The sequence below is a fragment of the Mauremys mutica genome, chromosome 2 (assembly GCF_020497125.1).
Source record: "Mauremys mutica isolate MM-2020 ecotype Southern chromosome 2, ASM2049712v1, whole genome shotgun sequence".
Lineage (NCBI taxonomy): Eukaryota > Metazoa > Chordata > Testudines > Geoemydidae > Mauremys > Mauremys mutica.
In genome coordinates, this window is record NC_059073.1 from 277,421,201 (window position 1) to 277,435,402 (window position 14,202).

Consider the following 14,202-nt stretch of genomic DNA (forward strand, 5'->3'; position numbering starts at 1 on the left):
GATGAGTGACTCCTCCAAAAGTTCTAACTTTTGAATTCTAGTCAGTTGTTGAATCTCATATCTGTGGCTAGAAACCCAGGAGTGGGATTCTCTAGGGATTACTTCCAGAAACATACAGTTGCAGTTTGTTTTTAGCAGCTATCATCTCCCTTTTATCTTTTACACCAAGTATATAATTGCATGTGCAGTGAAATTCTTGTTTAAAAGAAAATGAATGTTCATACAGTATTTACATAGAGTTTATGGGTAATATGTATTTCAAGATGAAAGTTAATATATATTCTGATTTTATTCTTACAGGAGAGCATTAGATTTCATTCAAATTGATTTTGTGATAAGGAACTTCATGTAAACTAATTCTATCTTACTGGCAGGGCTATTTTATATTGACCTTGGGGCAGGGACCATCTTTTTGTTCTGTGTTTAGGACCCCACAGTGCTAGGTGCTGTACAGTCTGTGAGAAGTGCCCTTAGGCACACTATAATAAAAACATATTAAAATATAGCGATAACCTAAATGTCTCCAAAAAATAACAAAACTCCAATTCAAAAAGCAAAGAAACCTCTAGTTTTGAAGGGACTAGCCACAAGCACAATGAGAGTGACATTTTGTAGAACACCACAGCTGGGCTACACATCAGGATTCAAAAGTATCTCTGTCCCAAATCACAAACTAATTACACCATGGACAGAATTATATGCATCCCCAAATGGGGGTGTGGAAAGATTATGCAGAGAAAAATAAATAACTGTAAACCAAAACTTATTCTCCATCAACATGATGGAGATGTCTCCATCAACATGAAGCGTTCAGTTGCTTCAGTGAAGCTGAGGGTTCAAGTATCAGACTAACAGAGGTGAAAGCACAATACATCTATTATTCAATCATATACATTAAACCACTAAAAATGTGGAAGGCTTAATATTAATACTCCATGCCATGCTCGAGAGCCAAATTTAACTTCTGCTTTGTCTGTCTGCTTTGTCACTAGGATACGGTCATTCCGCTAAACAGCAGAACCTCCAGATGCTATAGGAGCCACACAGATGAGCACAAGCAAGTTCTACCCAGCAGATTACAACCAGGAAGTGTGGCAATGATTGTGGGAGAGGAAAGGCAGGGGAAATGTAGTAGAAATGAATACTCCAGCTTTGTTCAGGAATGGAGAGGATCTCCATTCCCAGGGAGAGGAAGGCTAGTAGTGGGCAGGACAATCAAAACAATGTTTTCTTTACCTAAGAGGTGGATCTCAGTTACCAACACGTTCGATTGCACTGCATTTTCAAGCTGATAATGAAGATCAAATACTGCTGACATTTTTGTCAATAGCAAGAACATAAACAGCTAAGATCACAGCCATATAACACCAGACACCATGAATTTATTGATTCTCCTTTGAATAAAGGAACAAAGCTCATTAGCAAATTGCTTTTACTGAAAAACTGCAGGCAGGCAGTCCTCAAATTATAAATCTGAGGCAGTCTGAAGTTTCTCTTTCAAAATATAGGCTACAGAGCAAGTACAGTCAGCTTTAAGGTAGGTCAAAATTTGGGCGTATATAGGCTGACAACATCTGCTTTAAATCAATGACTAAAGAATCTCCAAGGATTTGAGTTGATGGAAAAAGTAGATAATAAAGTATATACAGGGTGCATATATGCAAGCTCACTAATTATGTCTTTTCTAGTTAAACAATTTGTCTCATTTTCCCAGTGGGTTCGAGCTGGTTAAATCTTTCTGCTGTTCCTGGAAAGGAGTCTAGGATATATTATGCCTAACAGCAAACCAACTCCTCTAAGGTCTCAAACTGTACACTCATGATGACTGATCTGATTTTGCTTAGCCTCTGATTCTTCTTTAGCTGTCCAGAAGAATCTCTGAAAGAATTACTACTGAGATTACTTCTGAAGTAATCTCATTTTCCCTCTATGAATTTATAACTTTGCAACACAATGTTGAAGAAGGCTCATATTGCACATAAGATGGAATCTGTTAGTGTCAAAGTATTTGCCCACAACTACACCCTGGTGGTCCCAAAGAGAAAGGTTGCTTCATCAGGGTGAAGAGGACAGTTTCTGTTCTGACCTCCAGAATATTTAACAATAAGAAGGAAAGCTGCAGAATTCAAGAGTTCAACGTGCTGAAAGGTGTCGATTCAAACTGTAGAACGACTGAAAATTATGTGAGTTTGGAGACTGGCATTTTCGCAGTCCCACTAAGGTCAAATTACTCAGTACATTTTAGCTTTCTGCTCCACAACATTTATTTGCAATACTTGTCAGGGTCTTAATTACATACAATGATCTGTTTTAACTAATAAATGATGGACTGTGCTTTCATCAGTTAATACACAGACCTTGGCTCTGGATAGTCAAAGTACAGCAGAGTACCAGAAAGAGGGTGTTTATAGGCCAACAAATGCACAAAATGAAGTATTACTAAATGGATCTATAAAACATTACTAAGACTTTAAAATGTTTATTCAATATTAATCTACAAAAGAAGATTATTCCAGCGTAGTTTATTTGATACAACTAGAGACTGAAAAGTTCTAAAATTGAGTGAGTATACAAACAAAAATGCCACTTTTTGAACCTCTTGGGGTTGAACTAGCTGATGGATTTGTACTCTGGAGAGGGAACCAAGGGCTTATCTAACAAATTGCTCCAGAGGCACAACTGCAGCTGTGCCGTTGTGGCACTTCAATACAGTGTAGGTATTCCACCTTCCCATGAGGCAGTAGCTAGGTCGAACAAAGAATTCTTCCGAATTAGCGCAGTCTACACCAGATCAGGCTGGTTTAACTACATCCCTCAGGGGTGTGGATTTTCCACACTCCGGAGCAACATAGCTGGGTCAACCAAGCATTTTAGCATACACGAGACCCAACATTCAGACATTCCACTTCAACGAGTATTCCAATAGATCCTATAAATTAAACTTTGGGATACAAGTAATACTGCAGCAGATTCCTGGGGAGGCAGTAGACAACAAATCTCCTTACTACCCCCACCAGGAATCTGTTGCAAGTTAATGCTGAAGAATCAGTAAAACCCCTTCCTACTGTAGCCAGTGAGCAAATACCTGTGGGTTTTTGGCATCAAGCCTCTGTCTAATTCTGTAAGAAGGGAACAAGGGACCTCACCTTCTCTCCTGATGAAAGAATTAAGAGAAAACTGCAAGGAGAAGCTTGTAGAATTTTCAGACCCATGCACAAGATGCTCCCACATAAGGCACAGGATGGGTCTTTGTCTTTTTGACTTTCAGTGACTCTTAGGCTTTTAAATGCTTACATTTCCTTTGAATATAGGACTTTTTTTGAAAATTTTACCATCTTTACCCCAATATATTCATTTGGGCATGGAGGTATCACATTACGGTTACAGTTACTAGGGATATACAGTAGAACCTCAGCATTACAAACACCTTGGGAATGGAGGTTATTTGTAACTCTGAAAGGTTACAACTGAACATTGACTTAATATTGCTTTGAAACTTTACTATGCATAAGAAAAATGCTGCTTTAAACCATCTTATTTTAAATAAAACAAGCACAGAAAGTTTCCTTACCTAGTCATTTTTTTTTTTTAACCTTTCCCCTCTTTTTTTAGTAGTTTACATCTAACAGTACTGGCTTTTTTTTGGTCTCTGCTGCCTGACTGCAAACTTCCGGATCCAAATGAGGTGTGGGGTTGACTACTCAGTTCATAACTCTGAGGTTCTACTGTATGTATAAAATCACAGATACCATGCAGAATTATCATCATTCTTCCACCTAAAAACTCCAGTTGTGTAAACATTAAAGGAAATATGCCCTTCACACCTATCTGTTGCCTTCAGGTTTTCAGAAAAAAATTTTTTAAATCCAATACTGTCATTAGAAAAAAGTGAACACAGATGCTAGCAAAACTAACAAAGGACAGTAAAACATTTCTGCAACATACCATACATCCTAAAAACAAAGGGAGGATATCAAGAATTGTTGGCATTTAGCCAGCTTGCAGCCAATTGGCATTAATTCTTAGCCAGCAATTTGAACAATTCTAAATTATTATAAATTCTGCAATAAGCAATTGTTTCAAGATTTCTGTAAGGTGCACGATATACCTCTTCTGATTCATTTGTAGGTGTTTGGGAATCAGCGACCTCCTCCAATTCCTCTTCAGCTACATATTCTTCCTGTTCTTCCATCCCTTGTTGTTCATTATATGACTGTATATAATCTTCATCCTAAAACAATTATAAAAGGAAGTTACAAGGAAGGGCCACGTGTAAAAATTCAGAACTATACATGTATAGATTACAGGAACTGAAAACAGGTTTCATCAAAATCCAGGCTATTACTATGATTTTCTACTACACGTGGTAGTTAATCTAGCAGGGTTTTTAGAACAGTTGTAGTGGCTTTAATGCTACTGACAATATTATATTAATAACATTATACAGCAACACACATAACTAATATGGTGTGATCCAGCTGATGCCACAACAAATATCCCATTAATTTCAGTGGGATGAGGATCAGGCCCTTAGATTTTAAATTCTTTGGAGGTAAATCTGGAATATTTGCTTGTCTGAAGTGCCATCTGCCCCATGGCACTATACTGACAATAGCCTTCTTTATTTTAAAAAGGGGAAAATAGAATATTCCATTATTCTTTAAAAAGTTATTCTACTAATTGTACACAGCTATTATTCATTTGTATGTAAGTGTTGTCTAGAAGTCCCAAACAAGGATCAAGCACCTATTATGCTAGATGCTGTACAAACATGAATAAAAAAAGAGCAAAAAACTTTTCAGAGTATATCAGCTGATATTTTAAGCAGATTTTTTCTTACTAAATGTATGAAGTATAAACTGTGATTATGGAATATATTTACTTGCAATTAAAATCAGTACATGCTCTTCTGTATGCTGCTTAAAAATATCAAATTATGCATGTGACATTTTCTGAACTAACCTCCAATCTCTTTATTCAGATTTAGACAGTTCTCAGTTACAAAAAGGATGAATGAGCAGGACATCAATCACTTTGGAATATTAGCACCTTAAAGATGTCTTTAGCAGGTCAATAATCTTTTCACCTTGGAAGGACTTTATCAGATCTTGTCTAAAGCCTGGATAAAAGCTTTTGCATTAAGTACTTCTAACAATTGGCAGTGTATCTCCACCACACAAAGCTGTTTTCTTCCTTAAGGATACAACCCTCAAGGTCATGGTTCTCAACTGCCTTCCAGCATGACAAAGGAGCATTACCTACCGCCAAACAAGCTGTCAACACAAACTTTGTCACAGCCTAGATAAAGAAACTGGCAGACAGTGATAATAGGTCTAATTTCCCCCCCTCCCTAGGGAAGTAAACAGATTTCAAATCAGTCTAAAAACCGATGCACGTGAAGCAATGTGATCTTTGGAGATACAATAGAAAGAAACTCACTGGAAATTCATCTAGAGGTTCATTGATTTCAAGGTCTAGCACTTCATCATTGTAAATTTCTTCCTCTCCCTGTTCTTCCCCATATTCTATTTGGTCTTCCGTCAGCTCAGCATCATTGCCTTCATACTGTCCTTCCCCTGTATACTCTTGAGAGTATACTTCAGGTTCACCCGATTTGTCATAAGCCATTTCATCCTCCCCTTGGTCATATTCCGACTCATGTTCTATCGAATGATCATTAGCGTTCTCAGAGTAATCATATGACGTAACCATGCCAGATGTAGCATTAAGACTAACTGTGACACCTTGAGAACTGCAATGGAAGGAGAAAAAAGATTCAGACCAAAGTTGAAAATATAGCAATTAACTAAATTTGTAAGGATTTAGTACAATGGAGCAGACAAATACATATACTCTAAGTTAGTGAACAAAAATGTAGCTCACACATCAACTTGACTGCATGCCATAAGCTCATAATGCATACTGTACCACAGCTTATCACCAGCTGCAGATTATTTGACCAGGGGAATCAAACCAACCAGATGGTCTAACAGGTTAGGCTGGCAAAAGTCCTGAATGGTAACCAAGCAGACTGGATTCAATTTTAATTCCCAGACTAACAAAAATACACAAAATGACTTCAACTGCATCTGCCTTCTAATACCTCCAAGTAAGCTACTAAATCATTATTACTATATTAATATAGACAAGAAACAAGCAATTTGAATTAGATTGTTGTTTTTATTGTGGTAGATTTAAGTTTCCATTTGGCGGGAAAAAAATACAATTTATACAGTCAAGAACTGTCTTTTAAAGGTGACCTGTGGAGGTTTAAAAAAAATTCTTTTATGTTAGCAAAGAATTTGTGTGAACCTAAAAACAGTATTTAAGAAATTGTTTGAAAATTCAGATCTTTCTTATGAACTAAGGCTAGAATTTAAGTTTTGATGTTTAATTTGCAACAGTTGATATCACAGCCACCTAAAAACAGTCAATCTCCAACTCGAGATGTGGTGAGAAAGTAGGAAAACAAGTTGATTCACAAATATGATGTTTCAAACTGGATTACTGATTTGCTGAACATTTTGACTGAAAAATGCTTTTGGAGGGGTGTTTTACTTTTAAAAACTTTTTCCTTTACCATGTTACAATTCCACAAGTTAACTTAAAAGGGACCTACTTTTGCAAAATTTGGGACCACAAGATCTAAACAGATTTGTATGCTGTTTGTACACCAAGTCGGCCCCAGACTGGAAGGGCTTTGAGTGGAAGTTGGAGGGAAAAGCAGCAAAGCGTTCACCCCATGGGTAACAGTAATACAGCTGCCAGAGATGGAAAAGTAATAGTTCATATAAAAGGGCTTATGCACAGTTAAAATGCTGCAGTGGCACGCTTCAGTGAAGACACTACATCAGAGGTTGGCAACCTTTCAGAAGTGGCGTGCGGACTCTTCATTTATTCACTCTAATTTAAGGTTTTGCGTGCCAGTAATACATTTTCATGTTTTTAGATCTCTTTCTATAAGTCTATAATATATAACTAAACTATTGTTGTATGTAAAGTAAATAAGGTTTTTAAAACGTTTAAGATGCTTCATTGAAAATTAAATTAGAATGCAGAGCCCCCCGGACCAGTGGCCAGGGCCTGGGCAGTGTGAGTGCCACTGAAAATCAGCTCGTGCGCCACCTTCAGCACGCATGTCATAGGTTGCCTACCCCTGCACTACATACACAGACGAGAAGGGTTCTCCTATTGGCGCAGGTATTCCACCTCCATGAGAGGCAGTAAAATTCTCCCATCGATGTAACACTGCCAACACCAGGGGTTGGATCTAATTTTTCTCACCCCACGCCCTCCGACCCTAATTTCCTAGTGTAGACCAGGCCTCAGTTTCCCACTCTTTGGGCAGCACTACTGCCTATGCTGGGTGCTCTCCTCTTTCCTTTCACCACCTGTGCAGTCACATAGCTATTCCCTGCTGCACAGCACAAGAAGGGAAAGGCAGCAGGGGAGAAAAATAAAAGAGACACAACTGGTTGTCTCCTACTTAATGGAAAATCCTGTTTCTCTTTTGATGGTTCTTTAGTTCAATTCTACTGAGAGAACAGCATCATGTTCCCAGATTGCTAGTCTGAGGATGGAGTTTGACCCTACTCCCATAACTGCAGTAGAGAAAGCTACCTCCTTTTCCTCCCTCCCCTGCCTAATGTGGACTGCGGGTGGGAAAAAAATCTTAGGACAGACACCACTTTGTCTCCTAGAGTGAGGTTTCCAAGCTGTCAGATATATTGTATTGGACCATATGACCCCTTTAGCCTGTACCCTCAAACAGCTTATAGTGGGTTAGGGACACCACCACCACAGAACATTCATGTGGCAGGGAGTGACTGTTCATCTCTAAAGCCTTGTACAAGTCTTTGTACAAGTTTCAGTACTGCATGGTGCAAGAAGGGATGCAACAACACAGTCCTCGATTCAAATTTCATGCATTTGGAGCCACCCTCCACAGACTCAGAGAATGTTAAGGGGGCATTCCTGGGGTTCTGCAGGAGGCATGGCTTACGATGGTGATGGGGGGCTGGACAAACAGGACTTGTGCTGATATCAATGATTTAAAAACAAAAACCCGTTAACTGAAAGTTAAGATTGCATAGCTGAAATGTCTTATAGCTCAAACTATATGATTAAAATGATGGGCTGAAAAATAATAAGCAATTTCAGGTCAAGCGATAATTTTAGGGATAGTTTTACAAACCACTGCAATTATAAGATTACAATTGCTTTCTCAGCCATAAATACAGTAGAAGCATGTTTGGTTTACACAAAAAATGTCATGGATATATCCAGATACAAGGGAAAGCATTTCAAAGCAAATAATGCATATACAATCTTATTCTGGAACATGGAAATTTTTGCAAGGATTGATTTTGATGAACAGGTTTTACTATATAGCATTACTAGTGCAATGATGACCTGAATATCTTGCATTCCTGATGCCTAATACTCCATTAAAAGTAAGTAAGGGTATGGCTACACTTGAGAGTTGCAGTGCTGGTGGAGGCTTTCCAGCGCTGCAATTAGTAACTGTCCACACCTGCAGGGCACATCCAGTGCTGCAACTCCCTGGCTGCAGCGCTGGCTGTACACCTGGGTCTGCTTGGGGTATAACGATTGCAGCGCTGGTGCTGCAGCGCTGCTCGTAAAGTGTGGCCATACACCAGCGCTGTTATTGGCCTCCAGGGTATTAGGAGATATCCCAGAATGCTTTTAACTAAATTACTCTCTTTGTTTTGTTATGATGCCTCTCTTTGTTTCGTTGTGAACTCGGGGCTCCGGGAGCTGCTTATCTAAAAGACAAACACAGCTCCTGTTTGCTGTGATCAATCTGTAACTGACTGTGAACAATCAATTGAGATAACCCACTACCTTGCTGTGAATGAGGCAGGCAGGGGGATGAGTGTTTGCTTGAAGAGAGAAACAGCAGGGGCGGGGCAGAGAAAGGGAGTCCGTTGGAGCAGCTGCTTATCTGGTCTGCAGGCTGTTTGCAGTTAAGAGTAAGGGGTTGGGGAAATTCAGATTTTGCAAGGCAGGGAGCTGATACACAGTGTCGGCTCCAAAAATCCACTCTCTCTCTCCCCCGCTCCCTGTCACACTCCACCCCACCCCCCTCTTTTGAAAAGCACGTTGCTGCCACTTGAACGCTGGGATAGCTGCCCATAATGCATCACTCCCAACAGCGCTGTAAATGCTGCAAATGTGGCCACACTGCAGTGCTGGTAGCTGTGAGTGTGGCCACACACCAGCGCTTTCCCTACACAGCTGTACGAAGACAGCTGTAACTCCCAGCGCTGCACACCTGCAAGTGTAGCCATACCCTGAGAATACCTATTGTTTGCAGTGTAGTTGTAGCTGTGCTGCTCCCAGGATATTAGAGAGACAAGGTGGGTGAGAATATCTTTTATTAGACCAACTTCTGTTGGTGAAAGAGACAAGCTTCTGAGGGTATGTCTACACTGCCTACGTTACAGCGCGGCAGTGGCAATGCTGTGACGTGGGCAGTGTAGTCACACTTTATCGTCAGCTCTCCCTGCGATAAAAAATAACCACCCCGAATGAAGGGTGGTAGCTTTATCGCCAGGAGCAGGGCTCCCAGTGATAAAGTGCTGTCTACACTGGCGCTCTTCAGTGCTCAAACTTGTCGCTCAGGGGGGTTTTCACACCTCTGAATGACTAAAGTTTTAGGCTGAAAGTAGCAGTGTAGACACAGCCTGAGTTTGCAGAGCTCTTCTTCCAGTCCAAGAAAGGTACTCAAGAGTGTCAATAGCTAAATACAAGGTTGAACAGATTGTTAAACATATGGAGTTAACACATGTTGCAAGAGACCATTCAAGGTGAAGCGGACAGTTAACACCTTTGCAGTCATGGGACAAAGGAGGGCTAGTGGGTTACAGGAAACCCACACATCACCATCAAAAAATGAGCCTGGGAGCTTGAATTCATAACTTTTTCTAGACTAAAAATCATGGACTCCTATTTGTCCTAGGAATGCAAAGGTATTAACTGTCCACTTCACCTTGAATTGTCTCTTTCAGCATGTGCTAACTCTTTATGCCTAACAATCTGTTTCATCTTGTATTTAGCTGTGACACTCCGGAGCCTGGTCTACACTACAGGGTTAGGTTGATGTAAACTGCCTTGTGTCAACCTAGCTGTGGAAGCATCATCACTTAAATTTGGCTCCTGGCAATGTAAGTGTCTCTCTATGCCCATTTAGTAACACCACCTCCCTGAGCGGCGTAGAACACATACCTAAAATTTTGTTCATCTTCATTGTCACTCTGTAGAAGATCATCATTCAGTTCTTCATCTGACAAGTCTGACTGATTCTAGATTATAATAAAACAAGAACAAATGTTCATGACTTTTTTAAAAACACAGTATCTCTTTGAAACAAAAGCAAAGTAAAAGGTTCTCTAAATACTACAATAAAAGAATATTGGCAATAAGCAACATGTTGACAATTAAAAAGTCTGTTCAAATTTGATAGCTTTTTGAAAAGAATTCTATAATTAGCTGATGAAAGAAATGAGGTAGAAGCCACCATATCTAAATTTCAGTGAAGCATTTGATATAGTCTCTCATTAAAACTTGCAAAATTCATTCCAATTGGCTTAGATTTCAACATTGCCACAGGGACTGAAAACTGGCTGACGGACAAACTAAAGGTAATGATCAACCAGCAATGTAATGAGTTGGGGGAGGTGTTTAGTGGAGTATCAGAAGGGTTGATATTAAGTGTCTTCTTACAAACAACTTAATTAAATAATCTATTAGCATGACACAGGATGGGAGTGAACATCATGTTACTACCATTTCTTGAGGATACGAACTTGGGAGAGACAAATAACTGGAAAGGCTCTAGAGAGGTTAGAAATATGGGCAAATAGGAAGGAGTTCAAAGAAGAGAAAAAAATTACTCAGGCATATGTAATTTTTGCTGCCCTTCTCTGAATTGCTTCCAGTTTGTCAGCCGTACTATCAACTGTTCTATTTATCTGTAAAACAATGAGTTACTAACTAAAAGAGCTAACTACACATAGCTTGGCTAAGTGACAGTATTCCTATCCTCCCAAAGTAGTAAAAGCATTAAAAGTTATACGAAGGTGGGTTTAGCTATAAGTAATGGGATGAGATTAAGAAGAAACCAATTTAGGCTTAATATCAGTGAAATAACTTCCCAAAAGATTTATTACTAGGCTGTTGAACAATATCTCACAGAAAGTGGTGGGAGTCCTGCCACTTGAAAAATTTAAAATAAGACTGCACAGCACAACAATAGATACTCCTGGGGGCATTCTGTACCAAAAAATTAAAAATTCTGCGCACAATATTTTAAAACTCTGCAAATATTATTTGTCAAAATAACACTACATAATCATGCCATTTTCAATTATTTTGGTAATTTGGTAACAATACAGACACACACAAAATTTCCCCCAGGAGTAGAGAGTTAAAGAAACCCCTATGACAACCCAGTTCCTGTTTCTCTGCCACCTTCCCCCTCCCAGAGTCCAGCTGCAGGACTCCCTCCCCACCCCACCCCCCACACACAGCCCCCAAGTCCACGAATCCAGAGGAGAAAAAGCCTGATGCTCGGTCCCAGGCTTGCACGGAGTTCTGTGCATGCTGCCTTCTCCTTTCCTCAAGGCATGCTGGGAACTGCAGCTGCCAGGAACTCTCTAGCTCCCTCCCCCTCCCTCTGGCAGTGTCTTCTATGCATGAGCTGGGCTCTGCCGGGTCCAGCAGCCCCTATTGGCAGTTAACAGCACTGCAGCCCATTCGTATGGGGGAAAAGGAAATTCTGCACGCACGTTAATTTCTGCAAAATTCTGCATTACACAGTGATGCAGAATTCCCCCAGGAGTAAGTAGGTAACTTTGACAAGAAATCCTGCATTGCCTGTATGATGGATTAGAATTTATTCATATTTTGATTAATTTATTTGTCTAACTCCAACCATTCTGAGAGATGTTTTTTCAACAATTTATTATGGCAAGGATTTCCTATGTAGGTATTATTCCTATCATCTTAAAAAAAATTTAAATAATGGAATTAAACTAATGTTTATGGTGCAAACCACTAAAAATGCACACAAAGAAAGCCAATTTGCCAGTGGTACTTGAGGTCTGTTTAACAAGAAGTTATATCATAAAATCTATCCTCCAGCTGCGAGTAAAATATTCAGAAAACAATTTCTCTTTTTAATTTTGTTTACTTAGTATTTAACAGAGTAGCCTCCTCTTCTTTTATTTTCTCTTCCTATTTTCTGAGGAGAAGCCCCACTTTCTCCAGCAGACAGAGTAAGCCTGCTGAAGGAAGTAAAATCTTCCACAGGAAGTTTTGTTTTGGGAATGGGTCTCTCTCTTCAGGAGTCTGTGATGCCCTAGACGTTCAGTACTCCTCGCAGCCCTTTTTATTGGAATCTGACCTTTCAGCACCATCTGTGCCCCAATAACTGGCATTATGGATTTTTCTACTGTGGAAGGACAAAGCCATTGCCTAGTAGTTGCCCCATGCACAGAAAGAAGTGGAAGTGGCTATGAGCATTGGCTGCTGCCTGCCTTCCCCGTACATCCCTGATAGAGAAGAGCTGCAGTTCACTGGTTGAAGAAGCTGCACTGGTATCTCAGATTGGAAGGAATCAATAAGGACAGGACTGTTGGAATGGGTCTCAGGGCTTGTCTATACCTACAGCTAAATCAGTACTATTGCAATGGCAGAGCGCTTTCCCGTCAATGTCTGTACTCCACCTCTCAGAGGCAGAAGGTAATCAGGCGGGACAGTGTTTCCCGTCAATACAGCGCAGTGTGGGAATTATGTCCAATTCAGTTATGTAATTTACGTAACTGAAGTCGACGTAACTTAGGTTGACTTACAGCTTTAGTGTAGGCCAGTCCTCAGGAAGGGAAGACAGGAATGTTGGGTAGCATCAGGGAAGTGTTGTTTTTGCACTGCTTAAGTGACAGAATAAGCCAAGAGAAACTAGTGTTGAGAACTACCTCTCTGGACTGGTGAGTAGAACTGGGTGGAGAACAGTAATTCCATTTCACAAAGGATTGGTTCTGTTCTGATGTAGAACAAAACCAAAACATTTAGAAATTCTCTGCAAAAGGGAATGAAGTCCTGGGGCAATCTGCAAGTCAGGGTGCCCTAGTCACAGACACTGAAAGCACTGGGGTTAAGAGGAACTTAGTCGAAACTGAACCATTTCTGCGAAATGTCTCAATTCCCCCCCCCCCCCCCCACTAAAAGTTGTTGTTGGTGGTTGGAGAAATTCCAACCACCGTTACTGTTTAGATGATCTAGGTGACATTAATATATGTATACGTTTAAAAGGTCTCCTATTGTTCGTGCTGTCTTTCGCAGTGAACTGCAAGAATTGTTTTGGGGTTCTTTTAGATTTCTGTATTTAAGTTGAGTTTACCCAAATAAATAGGATATCCTTGATCATTTATAAATGGTTATATAATGTGACAGCATGAGTTGTGAGTAAAATATAGATTCACATTTAAAATTATAATGAATTATTGGGCATACATGAAACATGCTTATTTCTTACCTTTTTACCAGTAAGCAAATCCTCTCCAAGCAAATCATCTTCAAGTTCACTGGAAAATATAAGCGAATATTAAGAATACCCATGTCACATTCATGAAGAAAAATATATTTTTTCTGGAATAATTATTCAATACAGTAATTTCAACATTGGTCAGAGGAAAATTGTTACTGAATCCATAATGCTTTTTATTTGATAAAATATATAGCACATTAATATGACGACTCAGGAAAGAGGTTTACATTATGCAAGGGATAGGCACTGAACTTCTATCTTAAGGAAGGGTGGATGTTTTCAGGATGTTGGAGTCTTTTATAAGCCATCCTTCCCAAGACAGCCAAATCACAGTACTCAAATCCAATTCCCTACATGTGGAGATCTTCATGCCTTTCATTTCTTAATTCTACTTGATTAAGCCACTAAGGAGGCACAAAGAAGCTAACATTCCTGGTAGTCCATTAGACCCAGTATGAACAGCTGAAGAGTGAGAAGAACTTACATTTGGAGGGTAAGAGAAATCCTGCAGAAAGAGACTCCTCCCCTTTCAAGAGATTTGTTCAAAGCTGGGAGAGTGTTTGAATGCTTTTGAGGGATAGTTCAGTGGTTTGAGCATTGGCCTGCTAAACCCAGGGTTGTAAGTTCCATCC

General features: G+C 39.7%; 1 protein-coding gene across 6 annotated transcripts in view; it reads right to left on the reverse strand.

The window, feature by feature from the left end:
- The window catches only part of RBM33 (RNA binding motif protein 33), a 162,346-nt gene that overhangs the window by 123,337 nt on the left and 24,807 nt on the right, over positions 1-14,202 (reverse strand). For all 6 annotated transcript variants that reach the window (XM_045004268.1, XM_045004267.1, XM_045004270.1 and 3 more), the window contains exons 3-6: positions 13,559-13,607; positions 10,249-10,325; positions 5,440-5,752; positions 4,109-4,231 (exon numbers count right to left, since the gene is read on the reverse strand). In XM_045004268.1, the coding sequence (XP_044860203.1) occupies positions 4,109-4,231; positions 5,440-5,752; positions 10,249-10,325; positions 13,559-13,607 (562 nt within the window). The remainder of the gene's footprint in view (positions 1-4,108; positions 4,232-5,439; positions 5,753-10,248; positions 10,326-13,558; positions 13,608-14,202) is intronic.